Source organism: Magnusiomyces paraingens (genome assembly GCF_902498895.1).
Source record: "Magnusiomyces paraingens strain CBS 517.90 genome assembly, contig: contig3, whole genome shotgun sequence".
Lineage (NCBI taxonomy): Eukaryota > Fungi > Ascomycota > Dipodascomycetes > Dipodascales > Dipodascaceae > Magnusiomyces > Magnusiomyces paraingens.
In genome coordinates, this window is record NW_022474069.1 from 4,577,063 (window position 1) to 4,597,663 (window position 20,601).

The 20,601-nt window shown below is 38.5% G+C and overlaps 9 protein-coding genes across 9 annotated transcripts; 2 read left to right on the top strand and 7 right to left on the bottom strand.

Moving 5' to 3' along the window:
• Positions 1 to 156: 156 nt before the first annotated feature.
• SAPINGB_P004704 (uncharacterized protein) lies at positions 157 to 1,926 on the bottom strand (the record flags this gene model as incomplete). Its single annotated transcript, XM_031999419.1, has 1 exon — positions 157 to 1,926. The coding sequence occupies one exon, from the start codon at positions 1,924 to 1,926 to the stop codon at positions 157 to 159; it is 1,770 nt and encodes a 589-aa protein (XP_031855310.1).
• A 461-nt stretch (positions 1,927 to 2,387) lies between these two features.
• Positions 2,388 to 5,141, bottom strand: SAPINGB_P004705 (uncharacterized protein; the record flags this gene model as incomplete). The annotated part of the gene is made up of 1 exon (XM_031999420.1): positions 2,388 to 5,141. The coding sequence occupies one exon, from the start codon at positions 5,139 to 5,141 to the stop codon at positions 2,388 to 2,390; it is 2,754 nt and encodes a 917-aa protein (XP_031855311.1).
• A 413-nt stretch (positions 5,142 to 5,554) lies between these two features.
• SAPINGB_P004706 (uncharacterized protein) lies at positions 5,555 to 6,631 on the top strand (the record flags this gene model as incomplete). Its single annotated transcript, XM_031999421.1, has 1 exon — positions 5,555 to 6,631. The coding sequence occupies one exon, from the start codon at positions 5,555 to 5,557 to the stop codon at positions 6,629 to 6,631; it is 1,077 nt and encodes a 358-aa protein (XP_031855312.1).
• Positions 6,632 to 6,682: 51 nt separating this feature from the next.
• SAPINGB_P004707 (mitochondrial 54S ribosomal protein uL16m) lies at positions 6,683 to 7,363 on the bottom strand (the record flags this gene model as incomplete). The annotated part of the gene is made up of 1 exon (XM_031999422.1): positions 6,683 to 7,363. One exon carries the CDS (start codon positions 7,361 to 7,363, stop codon positions 6,683 to 6,685), a length of 681 nt encoding a protein of 226 aa, XP_031855313.1.
• A 228-nt stretch (positions 7,364 to 7,591) lies between these two features.
• On the top strand, positions 7,592 to 8,983 carry SAPINGB_P004708 (uncharacterized protein; the record flags this gene model as incomplete). Its single annotated transcript, XM_031999423.1, has 1 exon — positions 7,592 to 8,983. The coding sequence occupies one exon, from the start codon at positions 7,592 to 7,594 to the stop codon at positions 8,981 to 8,983; it is 1,392 nt and encodes a 463-aa protein (XP_031855314.1).
• A 78-nt stretch (positions 8,984 to 9,061) lies between these two features.
• On the bottom strand, positions 9,062 to 10,210 carry SAPINGB_P004709 (uncharacterized protein; the record flags this gene model as incomplete). Its single annotated transcript, XM_031999424.1, has 1 exon — positions 9,062 to 10,210. The coding sequence occupies one exon, from the start codon at positions 10,208 to 10,210 to the stop codon at positions 9,062 to 9,064; it is 1,149 nt and encodes a 382-aa protein (XP_031855315.1).
• Positions 10,211 to 10,984: 774 nt separating this feature from the next.
• SAPINGB_P004710 (uncharacterized protein) lies at positions 10,985 to 12,014 on the bottom strand (the record flags this gene model as incomplete). The annotated part of the gene is made up of 2 exons (XM_031999425.1): positions 10,985 to 11,893; positions 11,952 to 12,014. 2 exons carry the CDS (start codon positions 12,012 to 12,014, stop codon positions 10,985 to 10,987), a joined length of 972 nt encoding a protein of 323 aa, XP_031855316.1.
• Positions 12,015 to 12,272: 258 nt separating this feature from the next.
• Positions 12,273 to 13,841, bottom strand: SAPINGB_P004711 (uncharacterized protein; the record flags this gene model as incomplete). Its single annotated transcript, XM_031999426.1, has 1 exon — positions 12,273 to 13,841. The coding sequence occupies one exon, from the start codon at positions 13,839 to 13,841 to the stop codon at positions 12,273 to 12,275; it is 1,569 nt and encodes a 522-aa protein (XP_031855317.1).
• Positions 13,842 to 14,110: 269 nt separating this feature from the next.
• On the bottom strand, positions 14,111 to 18,718 carry SAPINGB_P004712 (uncharacterized protein; the record flags this gene model as incomplete). Its single annotated transcript, XM_031999427.1, has 1 exon — positions 14,111 to 18,718. The coding sequence occupies one exon, from the start codon at positions 18,716 to 18,718 to the stop codon at positions 14,111 to 14,113; it is 4,608 nt and encodes a 1,535-aa protein (XP_031855318.1).
• Positions 18,719 to 20,601: the final 1,883 nt, after the last annotated feature.

Below are 20,601 nucleotides of genomic sequence, written 5' to 3' on the forward strand. Positions count from 1 at the left end.
GTTAAAAGATTTTAGAAATCTATTACTAAAACAAATTTCTTACATTTAATTTTAACATTAAATATTATAAAGATTAATGAAAAAAGGTTTATATAACGTATCTAAAAAACAATTCATACTTTTAGTATGTTTATAATTTATTATAATGAAATTAAACTAATTAATAGTAATTTGATCTTTTGGGACATAAATAATAGAAAGCGATTTTAGCCAATCATCGAAATGGCCTCTGATACCAACAAGTCTTGTTCCCTGAGGTGTAATAACTTCATGCCATTTCCCACTATCATCTTCTCCACACGGAGGGCCTGTTCTGCGGTTTGTCACAAGCTGACATAAATTCAAATGATTACCAACTTTAATACGAAAGCCAACAATATATTCGCCTTCTTCCAAAAAAAACTGATTATCATGGCCACCCATGCCTCCAATACGTGGTCTCGAAGGTCCATTATGTGCAGCTCCAGAGTCTTGAGGCAAAATAAATTCTATTCCATCAACATAACGGCCACTTCGAATATTGACGCCATGAATGAAAGGTGGAATAGCTGAGATTTGTAACTCGCCAGATTTTTCTCCATAGAACGGGGAACAGGTGGCAGTTAAAGTACCACAGTTATAATAAAATGAATGTTGAATAGTATTGAGATCAGATTGCTGTTTAAGAATTAGTTCCTGTCCCTGAGACTGAGCTAAATGTGTATTGGTTGTACAAACAAGAGAAATGGCATTAATCCAACTGTCGTAATAGGTTTTGATACCAACAAGTTCCTGCCCATAAGGAGCACGGATTTCAAAACTATCTCCATCTTCAGATTCGCCGTATACTGGACTTTTGCGAAAGTTTGTGATGATTTGGATGTTTTGCAAAAAGTCATCAACTTTACCAGCAAATCCGACAATATATTCGCCATCCATCAATTCAAATCTGTTATAGTGTCCTCCAAATCCACCAGCTTTTATCCAGTATGATTGATCCTCATAATCATCACCCTTAGCACCAGTGATAAACTCAAACCCGTCAACATAAAGGCCACTTTGAATGTTGACACTCTTGAGATTAGGAGGAATTATTGCCATTTCAAGGTAACCTGTTGATTCACCATGAAATGAAGAACTGTTTCCGGCGACGACACCGTCCAAAACACGCATGTAAGAATGCATGACTGGATTTCTTAAAATGTATTGTTGCACCTCATATTCTGTAAACCTTGATCTAAACAGTTCATTGTTTGATGCATATATGATGGAAAACGAGGTGATCCAGCCTTTCACGAAAGCTCTCATGCCAACGATCTGGTAGCCCGCTAAATGGATTAAATTATATTCTTCATCTTCATCCAAATCAGTTCTTCCATAAATAGGGCTTTGGCGACGATCAGTCAAAATCTGTAAGCTTGAAAGTCGACCTTTTGATGAGCGAAGGTGAAATCCAGCAAGATGCTCATCTTTTTCAAATTGAAAACGATACTCATCTCCACCATTACCCCCAACTTTGTATATTGAGCTTCGACTTTTTTGATATGGAACGAATTCAATCGAATCGATGAAGTGCCCATTGCGAATTATCACCTCAGAAATATTAGCTGGAATGTAGCCAACTTCTTTTTCAGCACCCGGAATATTATCATCAAGATCAGAGCAATAGCTGGTAATAAGACCTATATCACGGCCAAAAGTAGAACGAATTTTGTCTTTATAACTGACGTCAACAGATGGATGTTGTGGACGAACATAGGGATGTTTTGGAGGTTGAGGTGGGTATGATCGAGATTTTACAGGTGGAGTTGGTGATAAAGGTTTGTTTTTATAAACAGGAACTGCATGTGATTCGTCGTCGCTACTACTACTACTGTTGCTGCTGCTGCTACTACTACTACTGCTGCTGTTAGATTTTTTGTGTTTATGGCGACGATGGAAATGCATTCTTAAGATAAAAGGTTATAAATGTTGTGGAAAAATGGTAAAACTCTTAATTATTAAGGAATAGCATAAAAACATCTCTGTAGCGGGAGTGTGTATTTTATTTATATAAATAATTATAGCACTTGACAATTTTCTTGTTATCATGAGATGAATAGCGATTGCGGCTGAATTTCAGCTACATTGAAATTTATGTTGGGTTGCAATCGCCCTGGATATACGTGGAGTTAAGGAACACTTTTTGTCTATTAATTAATGGACAATAATTATTATAAACAAAATTATGTTTAAAGAAGTAAATAAAATAAACACTCTAGATCACTCAATGATTATAATCATCGAATTTCATATAGTTTGTATATAAAAAATTTGATATTTATTAAAACGCGAAAATGAATTAAAATTTAATAGAAAGACATTAAAAGCCGTTGAAATTATTTTTTTAAACGTTATTATGTACACCATCATCTACGTCTAACAATATTACCGGCGACCTCACTTGGCCGATTCCATGTCCAGATTTTGCCATCTTTAGATGCCACAACAATTGTCTTTTCCAAAAACAACAAATCAGTTAATGGTTCCACTATTCCTCCATTAGTGTTAACACCAAACATCAAGGCTGCATTAATACTATTGTTAATATTGTTCGGGTTATTATTTCCAGTAGCGCCATTAGCAGAGACAGGATTGGAGTTTTCACCGTTGACAGTAGAATCGGCCGAGTCTCTTCCTGTTTTATTTGGAAAACGAACAGTAACCTGAACAACAGGTGTTAGTTGGGGAACTTTGTCTTTCGCAATGAATGGGTGAACTCGGGATACATATGGATTAGCAGCACTGCCACCAATGCCCCCAAGTGTGTTTTGGTTGTTGATTGCCGCTTGGTTTGTTAAGGAGTGGTTAGATATAACAGGTTTTAAAGACAGATGACTGCTATCTCTATTGTGCAGATCCGAAGTAGTAGCAGAATGTGTATTATGTGACCCCTTCTTGTGTTGGACCTTGGGTCGTGATAGTGTTTTGGGTGAAAAATCCCAAAGAATCAACTGGCCTTCATCACCAACTGAGCCCACTCGGTAAGTAGCACCAGCCACACCCTCATCACCATCAGCAGCAGAAGTTCCAGCAAGATCACAGTTCCAAGGATCAAATGCCACTTTACGAACCCACGAATGATGACCAGAGCCTCTAGCAACAACAGTGCGTCGTTTGACTGACCAAATTGTTACTAGGTCATCTTTGCCACCAGTTGCTAAATACTTACCATCAGGTGAAAAGGCACACGTTAAGAATCCATCATAGTAACTTGGAAAAAAATCGGTAACAACTTCAGTTCCCAAGTTGAAGAAGCGGAGGTACCCGTCTGCAGAAGCAATGACAGCTGTTTGCCTGTCAGGAGAAAATTCAATAGCAGTTAATGGTTTATGGGATAACTTGTAGACAGCAAGAGGATTGTGTTTGGCGCTGCTAAATTGCTTAGGCGCGTTTTCGGAATCGCCATCATCATCATCGTTGATATTTTTGTTGATGTAATTAAAAAAAATATTGCCGCCAGAGCTTGTAGTGGCGGCTGTGTCCTGACCATCTGCGGGAACATCACCATAAAGCGACTTCACAATTCTAAATGCCTCAGTAGACCGACTGTCTTGGTAGTTTAAACCACCATGGTTTGCAAAACCACCATCCTCACGGTCCTTGTCGAGAAGAATAAGTGTACCGTTGGAGTGAAGTGTGAAAAATAAGTTCTCTGAGCCTGGGACCCATTTTATTGCTGTCACAGCAGCACCAATAATGTCAGCATTCTTATTGATACGGTGATACTTGTTGCTAGCCGAGTCAAGCCACATAGCATCACCAGAAGACATACCCACAACTACATCCATGCCATGCGCACTACGCGTGTAAAGATTAACGTCGTGGCAAAGAGGATGAGAACGAGTGAAAAGGATTTTACTGAGATACTGGTCGCGAGGTATTGTTGCGGCCATTGACGAAGCATGCTTGGAAGAAAAATCAAGCCATTGTAGGGAGCGTCCAACATTAGCCCATACTACAGGCTCAGGATCAAGAGTTCGGTCCGCTAATCTTCGAGACAGATTTTCGTTGACTATTGTACGTGAGATAAACGTGGAGTTATTTTTGACCAAGTTTGACTTAGGTCTTTTTCTTTTGCTGCCATTAGATGGATTTGTTGAGGTCGAATTTGTGTTTCCACCGTTCCCAGAGCCTCCAGAAATACCAGAAGCTAAAACGCCATTTATCGATGTTCCGTTAGAAGAAAGCCCCAGTTTCCCAAGATCAAGGTCACCGTTAGATCCAAGGCCTTCGGTATCATGGGGATCAAGAGGAACTGTGATATGAAGATTGCTGAGTAACGGACTTGTACCAATGGCATCTGGAGGCACAACTGTAGTCCCAACCAAAGTAGATGGTTGGTGTGAAACAAGAATATCATGAGGAGTAGTTGGAGTTTTTGCATCGCAGGATTTCGAATGTGAACTACCAGTAGATATATTTAAAGAACCAAGAGATAGCAAACCCTTTTTTTTTTGTGTGCTTACGTTTGTGGGTTGCAAAGAAAGAGGGGTTTGCGGAGAGTTAAGACCTTGAGCAGCCAGGTTGGGGTTTTCAACTATTGGTTGAGAAATCGGTTGTTGTACTTGTACCTGTATCTGTTGCTGTTGCTGTTGCTGTTGCTGTTGTTGTTGTTGATCAACAAATGGATCCGCAAATGGATCATTTTTGCGCTCGTCGATTGGAGTTGTAGGAACACTACTGGACTGAGGAGTATTCAAGACGCTTTTGCGGCCTAAAAAAGAAGTGGTCCAGCGAGATTTAGGTTGTTGTTGTTGCTGTTGCTGTTGCTGCTGTTGTTGATGCGCTGAAAATGACGTAGAAAGAGAGTTACCATTGTTCGCTATTGCTTGTTGAATATTATTTTCCAGTGATCCTGGCGGTGGGATATAACGGATAGTTACTGCAGAAAGGCGTACACCTGAGGAATGAGTGTTAGGATGATGAGCAGTGGGTGTCAAAGGGTTAACTGCGGTAGATGGGGGGTCCAAAGGGTGGGCTGTTGGAACTGCTAAAGATATAACATTACGAGGTTCGTAAACACCTTCTGGTGCAACGAACGAATGATCAGATCCAAGACGAATGGCAGTATTGGCTGCTTCGATATTATATTGCGACTCACCTCTGATGTTGTTAAACATCGTTGTAGAGGGATAATGCATCGGGTACCGAGGTCCCGCCGTAGCAATAAACATCATCTTGAAATATCTTAATTAATTAACACTTGTTAAAGTTAATAAAAGCAACGCAAATGTTTATAAAGAATAGTCAAAAGTTAATAGTTGAAGTAAGATTTTGAAAAGTTAATACAATGAAATGTGTGGAAAGCCCAAGTTTGTGATTGCGAAAGAGTTTCAAATGGTGGGTGTAATAAAGGGGTTGGGGTTATAAATGCGGGGCTGAAATTAATCATTACCCGGCTCTTAGTTGATGTTTTTTTTTCCTTGATGTTTGTTGTTTATTTTTTTTTTTTTTTTTCACATCACAAAATTGAATCGCTTGCAAAGTGTTAATCCATAACATAAAGGAATACCAAAAAAATTAACAAATACCAATGTCACTTTGGGTAGACAAATATAGACCTCGATCGATTGAGGCACTTACTTACCATTCAGCTCTTAGCGATGAACTTAAGGCGCTGGCCGCCTCAGGGGACTTTCCTCATATCCTAGTTTATGGCCCATCAGGAGCAGGAAAGAAAACTCGAGTGATGGCTGTCCTGAAAGAGCTTTATGGAAATGGTGCAGAAAAAATTAAGATTGCGTCTAGAGTATTTCAAATTGGAACATCTTCCCGTAAAGTTGAATTTAATGTGGTATCATCAAATTACCATATCGAGTTTACGCCAAGTGACATGGGAAATAATGATCGAGTTGTGATCCAAGATCTGCTTAAAGAAATTGCTCAAACTCAATCAGTAGACACACGATCAAAAAATAGATTTAAAACAGTTGTTATTAATGAAGCTGATTCATTGTCGCGAGATGCACAAGCAGCTCTTCGTCGCACAATGGAAAAATATTCTGCCAATATTCGATTGGTTTTACTTGCCAACTCTACCTCTAATATTATATCGCCCATCAAATCCCGTACTTTGCTCATTCGTGTGCCTGCACCATCTGCAGAAGAGATTGGGGAAGTAATTTTACAAATTGCAAAGAAAGAAAAGGTGTTACTGCCTAGCACCGAAGAAGAACAAAAGGAATTGTTTGACAAACTGACAAGATTGTCACATCGCAATCTACGCAAATGTATTCTCATGTTTGAGGCTATGTATTCAGCGTCCAATGGCAATGCTTTAACAGTTGCAACACCTACACCATCACCAGATTGGGAGCAAGTTATAGGAAAGATTGCAGATGAAATTTTGCGTACGCGCACAGTTGCCAATCTGCTATCGATTCGTGGAACATTGTACGATTTAATCGCACATTGCATTCCCCCAGAAACTATTTTAAGGACGCTGACTTATGAACTACTACACAAAGCTAACTATAATGTTGGGCCTAGCATTGTGGAAGCAGCAGCTTTTTACTTCCATCGATTACGACAAGGCTCCAAGGCTATTTTTCATCTTGAAGCTTGTATTGCAAAATACATGCAAATCATTGAAACATTTCACACAAAATAATATTTACAAATAGTCATATACACACATATCCCAAGTATTTTCTGACATCCTTCATCGTCTGTACTTCTTGTAAAAGTCTTCCTTCGACTTCAAAATGTTGGCCATTCTTTTTGTCGGGTTTGCCAACATATTTTGAACAACATTGACCTTTTCTGGAACGTCAACCCGATCAAAGCCTGCCTTAGGCTTGTCGGAAAGAGTGACGACTTCATAAATCCCAGGAAGCTTGTCAGCAGCCACGCGGAAAGCATCTCTAGCAACTTGTTCGTGGAGATTAGGACCGTTGATTTCGAAGAGAATCTTGCCAGTAGGAACACGGACTGCCCAGTGATCAAAGGGACCCTTGCCCTTACCCATACGGGTTTCGTTACCCTTAACACAGACAGCAATGTTAGTCTGAAGGCGGCGGATAAGCTGAGCACCGTTGGCACGCATAGTACGCATAAGCCAGTTATCGGCCTCCTTGAGCTGAATAGCAGCTAAACGAACACCATCGCTCTTGAGGCGCAGGCCGTATTGACCAAATTGTAACGTGGAACCTTTGATAGAACCACCAATGCGCACAGGGACGCGGCCTTTGTGCTTCTTGCCAACCTTGACAAATCGCGGCGCGTACTCGTGCTTAAAGCGCACAGCATAAGGTGCACTAAAAGAAGAAGCTGAAGACGTAGCAGTGCATAGCTGCTTCAAGCTACTGCGAAACAAAGTAAGAGCGGATTTAGCGTCAAACATGAGTGCGTTGGATGTTATTGATGATTTTTTGGGGGTGGTGGTAAATCACTAAAGCATAGATTTTTTTTTTTTAGTGTGGTGGTGAAATTTTTTTTATCAGTCCCCATTGGTCAGCAACCTCAAACTGGGTTCGCGTACCATGCAATCTATATTGAAAAGTTTCTGCTCGTAATTATTTCTACACTTTACAACCACCCATTACATTTAAAATCAACAAACCATCTAACAATGGCAACAACATTGGCTCCAAGAACGCTGCTGCGTGTGGCTTCTGCCGCCACGATGTGTACTGGTCCTACAGTTATTCAAACAGTGCGCTATAACAGCTCTTCCTCTTCGACTGTTGAAATTCTTAAAAAGACATACCCGATTGACGAGTGGACCAACGTAACGCCGTCAATAATTGAACTAACTAATCGCAAACTTCACTTAAATCCTTCACATCCTATTGGTATTCTTCGCAACATGTTTGAAACCCAGCTTGGCCAAATTGGTGGTTATACATTTTATAACAGTTTTGAGCCTGTGGTATCAACGTACGAAAACTTTGATGTGCTTGGGTTCCCCCAGGACCATCCTGGGCGTTCCAAAACTGATACTTACTATGTTAACAAATCTACCCTTCTACGTACCCATACTTCTGCTCATGAAGCTGAATGCTATAAGAACTGCAAAACCCCTGGATACCTGATTTCTGCTGATGTGTACCGCCGCGATACAATTGACAAGACTCACTACCCGGCGTTCCATCAAATGGAGGGTGCATACACGTGGTCGCGCACTGAACACCCTGGTGAATCTCTTGTTGATGCTATTCAACGTGATTTGGATCGTCTTCCTAAGCCCGATATTATTGTCGAAGATCCTAACCCGCCTTTTCACCCGGAACGCAACCCTAAAGAATTATCTATGTCTGATCGTGAAATTGAGCTTGTGTCTGCGCACTTAAAGCGCACCATTGAACTCTTGTTATCTGCTGTGTTTAACCGTGCTCGTGAAGCTGCATTGGCTTCTGGTTCTCAAGATCCAGATCTTCAAGCACCTCTCAAGGCACGTTGGATCGAGGCTTATTTTCCTTGGACGGCTCCTTCTTACGAAATTGAAATTTGGTGGAAGGGAGACTGGCTGGAAATGTGTGGATGTGGTGTCGAGCGTCAACACGTTTTGCACAATGTGGGGATTAATGACAAGGTTTCCTGGGCTTTTGGTATCGGTCTTGAGCGTATGGCCATGTTACTTTTTGGAATTCCGGATATTAGATTGTTTTGGACCAAAGATCCTCGTTTTGCCTCTCAATTTTCTGAAGGAATCGTGACTAACTTTAAGCCATATTCCAAGTATCCAGGCACGCTCCGTGACGTAGCCTTTTGGATCCCTAAGGACTCTGAGGGTATTCACGAGAACGACATCATGTCGCTCGTCCGAGACATTGCCGGCGATGTAGTGGAGAACGTGTCCCTTCATGATGAATTTGTGCACCCCAAAACTGGAAGAAAGAGTCAATGCTACCGTATTAACTACCAGAGCATGGACCGCTCCCTGACCAATAATGAAATCAACAAGTACCAGGACGAGTTTCGTGCTCAGTTGGCTAACAAATACGACATTGAACTTAGATAAAAACTTCAAGATTTTGTAAATAAGCTTAACATGTTTTTAGTGTACATAACTTAAATGAAAAAATACATGTTGAAATAATTATTTTTCAACGTCAGAAGCGCGAACGACGACTTTCTGGCCCGAAATCTTATCGGTTCGCAGCAGGTCAAGACCTTCTTCCACAGAATTAAGGAAACTATCTTTAATCAAAAGCAGTTCAGGGTGGTATAACTCGTGCTGCAAAAAGTGAAGGGAAATCTTCTTACTAAGAAAGTCATCAAAGTCACGACGGAGCTCGGGCAAGGCAGGAATTGTTTGGGGACCAAACTTAAATTCCTCGTTGATGATAGTGTAAAGTAATGTCGTGTTAAACTTAACCTTCTTGTTTGCATCAGTCTTGATGTCATTAGCAGTCAAAAACAGCAAGTTGTCAATATATGAATTGTCAGCAATTGCGTCATAAACTGATTGGAAAGTTTCTTTGTTAGAAACAGAGTCAAACCCATAAATAATATCAGGATGCTCTTTGCGAATAGTCTCGACAACATTCTCAGTTTTGTAATCGTAAGTGAAATCTGCACCACGCTCTTTAAGACTGGCGTGGTGTTTCGAACTAGCAACTGCAATCACTGTAAGGCCATAAATTTTCTTTGCCAATTGAATTGCAATATATCCAGCAGAAGTAGCACCACCCCAAATAAGAACCTTTTTTCCTTTGTAGGATTCTGGGCTTGCGTTGGCAAGCTCAAAGGAGTGGTTAAAAACAAGGCCATCAGTAAAGAGGGAGAGATTGATAGCAGCAGCACCCTCGTAAGACTGGACAACGCCAGCAGGAATAACATTGTTATGGTCAGCAGCAATCTGAAGACCATCCTTGTTGTAGTTAATAGTGGCATAGTCATCAAGAAGGGTGTAGCCAGCAAAAGCACCAATGTCTTTAGGATAGTAAGCGCCATGAACAAAGCCAGAAACCGAGTCACCGACCTTAAAACGATCAGCAGCTTCAGGGCTGACCTTGACGACAGTACCAGAAACATCAGAGCCTACAATGGCACCTTTAGGGCCAAATTTCCAGACAGCATGCTTCCAGTCTGTGGGGTTAAAAGCATAAGCTTCAGACTTGATGAGAATTTTATTGGCAGGAACTTCATAAGTGTCAAGTTTGATTTCAGCAGGCTCGACTTCAACAAGCTTCTTGTTTTCTGTGTTTCCAGAAAGAACAATTTTTTCAAATCTAACGACAGTCATTGTGAGAGAATAGTGGTTTAATGAAATACAAACTTAAAAGACAAAAGTAGAAAAAGTAATGATAGGAAAAGTAATAATAGGAAAAGTAATGATATAAATAAATATTAATGCAAAAAAAAAAAATTAAACTCAATTGAGAAATTTCTCTTCGTATTTATACTTGAGTTATTGCTAAATCACGGAATTTTGCGCAAAAATTCAAATAGTCATTTCACTTGCTGGAAGTTTCTGTAGCCTTCCCCACACAATGCATTGTTGATTAATCAAAAAATGGTTCACTAAAGTAAGTTATCAAGGCCTTTTTAGAAATTATGATTTGTAAGAGAAAACAAAAAATAAAAAAAATTAAAAAAAAACTGTTCATTCTTTGATAATTGTAAAATGTTAAATCAGAACTTCAAAAAAATCTCTCATATTATTAAGGCTGGCAAATATTGTTTTAAACACTATGGGTACTCATTAATTCACTATTTGGTACAAATTACTTTAATATCGGCATTTTCTTAAGTAATCGGTCTAAACACTAAAACACAATCTCACCATAAAGACTTTCCGTTGGTTATTTTTTTTTTTCAACTATCATTAGCTCATATTTTTTTTCTCTCATCAATGTCAGCAACGTGTTCATATATTTTGTTTCTAGGATTATTCTATCATATTTCAGACCTGTTCAATTATAAATCAACCTTGGCTTTCTGTATTACAAAGAATATCCTAAAATCCGCGGGTTACCATCTAAAGCCTGGAAAATCCATTAAAGGTTTTTCCGACATCTTAACCAAGCACACGTAAGGTCAACTCCACTGCTGCAAATGTCCCCGAAGAAGCAGGAATTGCTCTAAGAAGAGTAGGCACAATCCCTCGCCAAAAGCCTCTGATTCCTTGAGTTCTCCAGACATCCTGTGCTGCACGAATGGCGCTACCACCATATCGTGATTCCCCGGCGCTGGCCAGTCCATCAGCCTGGACTCGAGACTTGACAACATCAAGTGGGTAGGACGCCAGCCACAAAGCCTCACCAGCCACCGCACCAGCACCCAAAAGGTAAGGAGTAGGCAAGTCGTTTCGCGTCAAGGAAGGATCATTTCGCACACGCTGTAACCGGTCAACTAACGCCGCAATAACATATTCGTATGTTGCAAACCAAACGCCGTACGCTTGAGCTTCACGTAGCACAGTCACACCAGACCCACGAAACAGAGCTCTGTTGGCTTTCAAATCTTTTACAACATCACGAGGACCATTCCACCGTGCTCCAGAACCATCCTTAGTAGATCTCTGTGTTTGAAGTAAAATACGAACCTGCTCAATCGGACTGGTCAATGGAGTGTTGGCAATACCAGCTGCCGCTCCTGCTGCATAAATTTGTGGGTAAGTCAAGCCCAAGGCTGTTGTTTTAACATTGGCTTCACCTTCCTTTTGATTCTGGCCTTGGAAAAAGCGCTTGGCTTCATGAAATGCATAAAATTGTACAGAAACGCATGCACCAACACCCAGTAATGGGGCTAAAGTACCTTTGTAAAAAGCCAGTGGTCCTTCTTGTGTCAGAGTCTGCTTAAACACCGATAAAGGTGTGCTAGGAGCTCCACCCGTATTAGTGCTTGCAGCTTGTAACCGAACTTTAACAAGATCAAAAGGTTGCCCGATAAGAACTTGCACTGCACCCCCAACAAACCCGGCTGCCTGTTCAAAAGAGGTTAGAAAACATTTGTTGTGAAATAATATCAGTCGCCAAACTTACAGTATCCTTGAGTTTGCGCGACAGAGATGTGTCGATTTCTCCAATATTATCTTCAGAAGCCATTGATATGGTGATATTTAGTGGTAATAAAGAGCAAACACCGATTACAGTCTCTTTTTGTGCTTAAAAATCTTCCCCGGGCTCTTGTGTGTGCCCCATTGCCCTTACAAATGGCGTCAACACTGAAAAATTTCGCCTACAGTTCAGCGGTTTCCACGTGAAATGTCATCACCAAAAAAAAAAATTAAATAAAGATAAAAACTAACTAATTTCTAATAACTTCTATAATAAATTTATAGGTAACTTTTTGGTAACTTCAAGCTACTGCTCCCACTGAATTCCAACCCAATCTTGAAAGTATCCGACCCCAGATGGCCCAAGCTGTTTAGCAGTTGGGTCCACTAAAGGTGTAGCCACAAAGATAGTTCCCCATTCCATACCATTTTCTAAAATTTGTTTAGCATCTAACGCTTCCTCCAAAACTGAGATAGCGTATGGCATAATTTGGGCCTCCACTGCTCGTGGCTCACGTGTGACGGGATCCACAGGAATGCTAGGGATGCCACCATGCTCAGGAAGTACCGCCCGTGCAACTGAATCTCGAGCAGAATACAAAAGAGGCTGGTTATGAGAGTCCTCTGCTCCTCCTTTAGATGATGTTCGGTAGTAACGGACAATTTGTTCAGGGTTTTGGCCCACAATATCAACAAACTTTTGGAATGCAGCATCTTGTGACTTGAGTGCATGATTTGTTGCCTCTTCCATAGGGGTAGTTGACGATTTGTTGCTTCTGTTTTTACCCTTGCTCTTAGGATCATTTACCTCCCCCTCATCATCGTTTATTAATAGATTTTTCAAATCTGCTGGAGATAACGATGATGTGATTGACTTGTTGGCCTTATCGCTCGCCTTCGGGTCTAAAGTTTCGTTTTCAACATATAAATAATATGCAGATGGAAACGTTGGAAGCTCACTGATTTCGTAATCAGTATCTTCCTTGAGCACTGGTGTTTTTGCTGATTCTTCTTTAACTGGTTCTTTGGTCTCTTCCGTTTCCTTAGTGTCAGTAACACTGGTGGTAGATGATGTCGTTGCCGCGGGTTTGGAAGCAATTTGAGCCCATGTAGGCTTCTTGTTTGCCGATAATACTGGATTTTCCGTGGATGGCTTTGCCTTTTCTTCTTCTTTCTTGCCAAAAGGATTGCTCTCTCCAAACGGGCTGCTGCCAAATGGGTTGCTACCAAACGGATTGCCACCAAATGGATTCGAGCTAGCAGCAGCACCGCCAAATAAATCTTCACCTTTAACTCTTTGCTTTTCTTTTTCTGCCTCAGCGCGTTCCCTCTCTTCTTTTGCTGCCTTAGCTGCAGTCTCATCTTCAGCAAATGCAACCTGTTCCCGCTCCGCCTCTAACTTAGCGTCGCGTCGCACACCCCGCACGCATTTGGCTGCACCCGATTTCCTTCTGCATCCAGGAGACCCACAAACAAAAACATACAAGACTCTATCGTAAAAAGTTCCCTCCAGAGGAGCGCTGAGCTGTACTAGCAAAGGCATTACTTTTTTGCACTCTTCACAAGTCATGTACTTTTTCGGCGGTTGTTGATCTTTGCTGAACCACACTGGTCGGCCACCAAGTAAATTGTCTTCAATAGTCGGTCCTGAAGACTCATTATCAACATCGACTTCTTCATCTAGGTATCCGAGTAACACAGATGTTGTATAAGGCTGGGTGTCAGCACCACGCACTAGGGTACGTGCAGGAGCGTCGTCTTCATAATCATCTTCTTCGTCGTACTCATCAGCATCCCATTCTTCATCTGAACCCAAACCGGTAATATTATTGTCCTTCAAATACTTTTCAATATCTTCTGGTTTTAATCCTGACATTTTTTTTTGAGATATATAATGGTATTCTGGTTGTAAAACTAGTGGTATAAATTAACAGTACAATTCGGAAACTGCTTAAAGAAAAAAAAAATTTTACATGCTCTAATATTATTATGTAATAATGTGCGGCTTATCGTCAACTAATTATCATCTTTATCTTAAATTTCAGATCTGGGTCTTTTGAACAATTTAAATGCAATTTCTCATTTTTTCTAAATTTTAATTTATTTATATTTGAATAAAATTAACAAATTTATTCATTTAAATGCTTAATAAACTTCTTCATCAATGATTTTTTCCCATACGGTATGGCTTTCATTCATCTCCTCTAGCTCTTTCAAATCACACAAAACTTGCTCTTCCCGCACAACGCCAGGCAATCGTCGTCCTTTTGATCTCCATCTCCAAACCTTTTTCGCACGTTCATTAGTTGCCAAATCCACATAGGTAAACTTAATATTGTTGACAGTTAATATATGGGCAATACGATTAGTGTCGGTCACCATATAATGTGTTCCAGAACTAAAAGAAGTGTACAAAAACACTTCTGGTTGCTCTTCATCTGACTCTTCTTCTTCAGACTCCTCCTCATCTTCTTCTTCTTCTTCTGATTCCTCATCTGACTCTTCTTCCGACTCCTCTTCTGACTCTTCTTCAGATTCTTCCCCCGACTCTTCTTCAGATTCTTCTCCCGAATCTTCCTGTGATTCCTCATCTGAATCTTTTTTACCAGATTTTTCTGCAGAATCAATTTTAAGGGAGTCTTCTAAATCTGTATTATCTTTTTCAATATCTTCTTCTTTAATTTCAGATTTAGCCACGGGCTCCTTTTCCTCTTCTTCATCCTCTTCTTTAGCCAAATGCAATGTTGTTGGTGGTTGAGAAGAAACAGATTCAGTATCCAAAGAAATTTCTTTCTTAGATTCATCGCCATTATTTTTGTTCTCAAAAGCTTTTGAAGTCTTTTCAGTTTCATTTTCACTTTTGAGATCATCTTCAGCCTTCACAAGCTTCTCCTCTTTAGAAATTTGTTCAGAAAGCACTGTTGCTTCAGAATGTGTATTCTTTGTTTCTATCACCTCTTTTTTTTCTTCAGAATCAATATTTTGAACAGTCTCTTTTTGTTCTTTTACTTCTTTCTCATTATCCAACTCCTCTGCTTCAACTTCCACTTCTTTCTGCTTATCGGCATCCCTCTTATCTTCAATGATATTTTGATTATCGCAAGCATTTTCTGCTGTTTTCTCGACCCCAGAAGTCTTTTGAGAAATTTCTTTTGACAACTTCTTTTCCTCTTCAATAGATTCCAAATCTTCAAATGAAGCCGACTTGGTTGGTATGGCAGCTACTGCAGCTACTGCTGTTGCTACTGTTGATGCTGTTGATGCTGATTTTGCTGGTGTGTCAATGGCATCTTTAGATACAGATTCCATAGATCCAATGGATGAAACTATATCACCTGGAACTTTCTCAGTGACCTTAGATGTATTTTCGCTGATAAAAGATACCTCGGAGTCACTTTTATCAGAAATCTCCACTTTTTCCTTGTCGTCAAGTTCATTGATAGTGCGTTCAGCTGTAGAAAGTGGAAGGTTATCACCTTCTTTTTCATGCAATGATGATTCAGAGTCTGAAATTTCAATAACTTCGTCATCAGAAATGGAAATCAGATCCCTAACTTTATTGCTCAAAATATCGGCAGCAGGAGATGAAGGAATATTAGCATTATCTAAAATTTCAGGCTTAGAAGAATCTTGATTATCAATTGAGCTAATGGAGGATTTGTTTGCAACGGCTTCTGATTGAATGGATTTTTCAGTTTCAGAAGAGAATAAAGATTCCGATTTGAAAAAACCCTTGGAAACATCATTAATTTCTTCCACTGTTTCATCTTTGATTTCAAGCTGTTTGCTTTCAAGGTCCTCAACAGTTTCGTGTTTTTTAGCTTCGTCGGAATTAGGATCAGTTTCCAATTTTCCTTTGGTATTGTCGATGGACACAGCTTCAGATTCTTCTTTCCCAACTTCATTATTAGAAAATTCCACTTTATCTTTTTCGTTATTAGAAGTTGTCTCCACCAAACCAACAGATGACTTGGTTTTTTTTGCGCCATCTTCGTCCACCATTTCCTCGGTATCAGATTTTTCGTCTTTCTCTTTATCTTTATCTTCAACTTCAACTTCAACTTTATCATCATTTGCTCTCAACATTGTTTTTGGTAAATGTTTCTTTGCATCCAAATCGAGGTTGTCAGTTACTTTAATATCATCTTCAACTTTGAGATTTTGAGAATCTTTATTGAATGATTTCTCGAAGGAATCAACCAAATAAACTTTTTTAACAGAGTCCAAATTACCATCAGACTCTGCTTTCAATTCTGGAGATCTTATTCCATCAGCTTCTGGTTTAAACCCATCTTTTGATTTTTCAACATTGTTTTTCTCATTGTCTAAATCATCAGTTTCAGAAGATCGAGATGAGTCAAGTACTTCAACAGAACCCACATTCGCGGTTGAAATAATAGGGGATATGTCACTTTTTTTCTCAGATAAGTCCAACGTTTCAATTGTTTTTAATTCTTCATCATCCATTTTAGGTTTTTCTTTAATTTCAGACAAAATATCATTTGATTTGACGGCAACGACTTTTATATCGTCATCAGTTTGATAATCGAGATCTTCAAGGCCGGTAGTATCGTTTCCTTCTAACTTTCTTAAAGTAGCTTCAAGATCATTTTTGGGACCAGAAGACTCAGATTTATCAGATGTTTCTGGTTCAAGTGACTTTTCTAAAAGCACAGTATCGCCCTTATTAGAAATAGATGCAATATTTCGAGAAACAGGAAAAGGTGATTCTTCTGGTTCAAGGGTTGATTTGGAATTGTTTGAATCAATATTTTTAAATTCTTCAAGAGTGGAGTTAGGCAAGGTGGAAGGCTTCAAAGATTTTAAGTTGAGATCAGTAGAAGCTACTGATTCAGATAATTGAGAAGATGCAGAAGCTGTGGATGCGGGAAGAGCGGTGAAAGTTGAAGTTGATATAGGGGCAGAAGAGTCCAATGAATAGTTATAATCGCTGGCACTGTTTTCATCCTGGTCATTTGTTAAAGCCAAATAGGAGTCTGTTATATCATCAATCACATCTGCAAGAAACGAGTCGCTCTCTAAGTCACTTTCATTTTCAAAATAAGTTGAGTTATTATTCTCTGTAGTTTGAAGAGTTGATGGTTGTGGAGGAGAGCTATGCAAGGATTGGGAATGGGGTGATTTTGAAATGGGCTTGAATGAAGAAAAAGATTCAGATAATGTTTCTGATTCGGATGTTGGAGATAAAGATTTGTTGAGGTTAGGTAATGCTGGTGAAGATGCAAGTGTTGATTTATTAGGGGGGTTAGGAATGGTTTTCTCAGAGGTATTTTCAGGTTTTGCAACGGTGCCTGAAAGTTTTTCATCAAAGGTAGTGGTAGATTCTGTAGTTGGACTTTGTAAAGACGAGGTTGTCGAGGCTAAAATTAACTCTGATTCAGCTGTAGATGCAGAGGCATTATTTAATTCAATGCCGGTAGACTTTGGCAAGGGTGAAGATAGTGTGTTGTCATTATTAGCCACTGTTGAGGTAGTGCGTTGGTCTGTACTCAGGGGCTCTGAGCGCAAATCAGAAAGATTTAACTGCGCGGCTGCTGATTTAATTAAAGGAGAGGCTGGGGCCAAAGAATCAGTGTCACTTTTATCATTGCCTAGATCCATTGAGCTTGAAAGATAATATGATGTGAATGCAGAAGGATTATTTGGAGATTCGTTGTTTTTGTATTTGTTATAAGGACTGCCTTTGTGATTGTTGTTGGCGTGTTTTTGATGACTAGGGGCTGATGGAATTGAAAAGGAGGAAAAGGAGGCTGAGGAGGGGAGAGGATGGGAAGGTGAAATTGAAGTTGATGGTGGCCTTTCACCAGTTACAAAGCCCTTGCCCTGATTCATAGTATAAGCTTTTTCATCACCACTAAACCACTCATTTCTACTATCACTACCAAAAAAATCGTCGTCAGTACCAAGTGCTATATCGTCTAGAGTAATGAAGCTATTGTTGTTTTTATAGTTTTCAGGAGTTTGGATTGCTGGTGTACGTGGAGGTTGGCCCATTGGGGATCTTGGTGGTGCAATATCAGACTGCATTGCTGCCGCAAGGTACCGGCTACTTGATGGAGTTGCAGGTGTAGATGACATTAATCTTTTAGGTGTAGTATTGGCTCTAGACTCTTGAGATCTATGTGAACTGCTCGGTGTGGTATTGCTGGGGTTGTCAAGAGATGAAATTGCAGAATTTATAAAGGAAAAGTCTGCTATAAGGCTATCTTGGGTATCATTGCTCAAAAAGCTAAAATTACTGCCTTCATCATCACTGTCAATGTCATTCCCATTGTTGACATAAGGAATAGGAATAAAGGTATCAAGATTTCTAGGCTTTGCTGAAAGATCCAAACTTTGTGCATGATGAAGTTGTTTAGGAAGGCCCGGATCAAGCGACTGATGATTTTCCTGGGGGTGAAACAATACGGACGACTGCGGCTGTAGAATGTCTTGGGCAAAGTCGTCCAAAGATGGCATTGGATCATGGGTTGTAGGTTTGCTTTCCTTTTTTTTACGACGAATATCGTAGAGTGATGAGTGAGGTTTTAGGGTCTTAGTTGTCGAGTTATCTTCTCCTTTGTGAAGAGATCTTGAATCGTTTAAAGTGGCTTTATTTGACTTTCTCATGCGTCGCATATCAGAAAGAGATGAAAACTTTTTAAGCCGAGAAGATTGCTGTGGCATGTCCTGAGGAAGCGAGACAACTCTTTTAGAGTCATCAGCCAGTCTGGACCTAGAAGGCCTAAACATATTTTTAAAAGTAGATTTCAAATCTCCTCCCATTTTTGAAAGATGCTATTGTTTAAAAAAAAAAATTGTGATATAGAAATTGCCAAAATATAAAAGAAAAAAGAGATTGATAAATAATAGTCAAAAAGAACTGATGCTGATGGAAATGAGTATACTAGTTAAGAGAAAAAAAGTAAATTATTTCTAAACATATTTCAAAAAAAAAAAAAAAAAAAAAAAAACCCTGCAACCAGTAAAGATGACTGCCTCTAGTGTATATACTATATACTACTATAGAAGGTTTTACAGCACGGACTTGCACCATTGCGTCAAGCTTTGCAAAGGACACTATATATAATAACTATCCACAAAAGCCGAAATCTTAAGAAAATGGTCTTTTGACTTGGGATTGTTGTTCAAGTTGGCTTAGAGTTTAAGTCTACATATATATATATATATATTTATTTATTTACAAAGCGGAATTACATGAAAAAAAAAAAGCTGAGCTTTCAAATTTCTGAAATCAAAAAGGTTTATAGTAGTGATCTAGTATTGGTAGTCTCCAGTAGTCCAAGCGGGTAATAATATTAATATATTTTGGTTTTTTTTTATAAGTATAAGTATTGTCAAACTCCTCCTTGATTCGTCAACTTTTATTTTTATTTACACGGTTGATGTGGAATGTAGACTCCCCCGAATTATGCGATGAGCAACCAAGGTGTACCGGTTACAAATCATTTCCCATAAAAAAAAATAATATTCAACACATCGCTAATATTTCATGTGGTAATTAATTGTGACTTCAACTTAAGATTAGTTTAAGAAGTCTAATAGGTCATCAATGATAACTTAAACCAAAGTTAAATAATAACATTTGTTATTTACAAAAAAAAAAAAAAAAATTTGTATGGTGGCTTACATAAAGTCAATGAAAAATTTAAAGCCGCACTACTACACTAGGTCAAACAAAATGGTTAAACATAGGTATTTTAAAAACTGATTAGTTTTATCATAAGGTATCAATCACTTTATTCTTTGAGATATGAAATAGATTGCAAATTTGTAGATTTAATCAAGGCAATTACTATCTAGTCAGCTACACTTACTTTTGGCGTTTTAGTATGTAGCTAAATTATTCCTGAAAGATAATAAATAAATTTGAATTAAGGATCTTAAATGATGATAAGGAAGGTAAATAAACTATAATGTTTAATCAACTTTAAACTTAAAGCTAGAGCAGGTAATCTGGGATATTTATATTTATAAACTTCATTGTAATTTTATCTAATAATTGAAAGTAAATGAAGTAATAACGTAATCATATGGAGTTGTAAAAGTTTTGTCACGAAAAAAAAAATAACCGGTTAAGTTACAAAGATCTGTAATTTGTAACAATGGTTGTTGCAGTGAATGTAACAACATTAATGAAATCTCATCACTGCTACACTGAATTATGATGGAATTGTAAGTGCGATAAGGTAGTTTCTAAACTGAATTATTAATATTAATTTATTTATTTTTTTAATTAATTGTATATTTTTTTTAAATGATTTTACGTTAATTGGAAAATAATCTTTTAAATAATTTGTTATATGTATAGTATGTTTGCTAAATCTTAATAATAATAGACTTTTTTTTCGTCCAATCTCAAGTTATAATTGTAGATTTATAAATTTATCAGTTAGAATTTTCTTTTAACCTGATATTATATTATCATAAAGGATAAGCTAAGCATAATCATATTAAATTTAAAAATAGGAATATTTATTATACAATTTTGTAAATTTAAACAACTATTTATATCATTAATTTTGTTTTTTTTTTTTTTTTTTTTTTTTTTTTGAAATTATTTAAAACGACTTGTTCTTGAAATACAAAAATTGGTTTGTAATTTTTCAATCCAA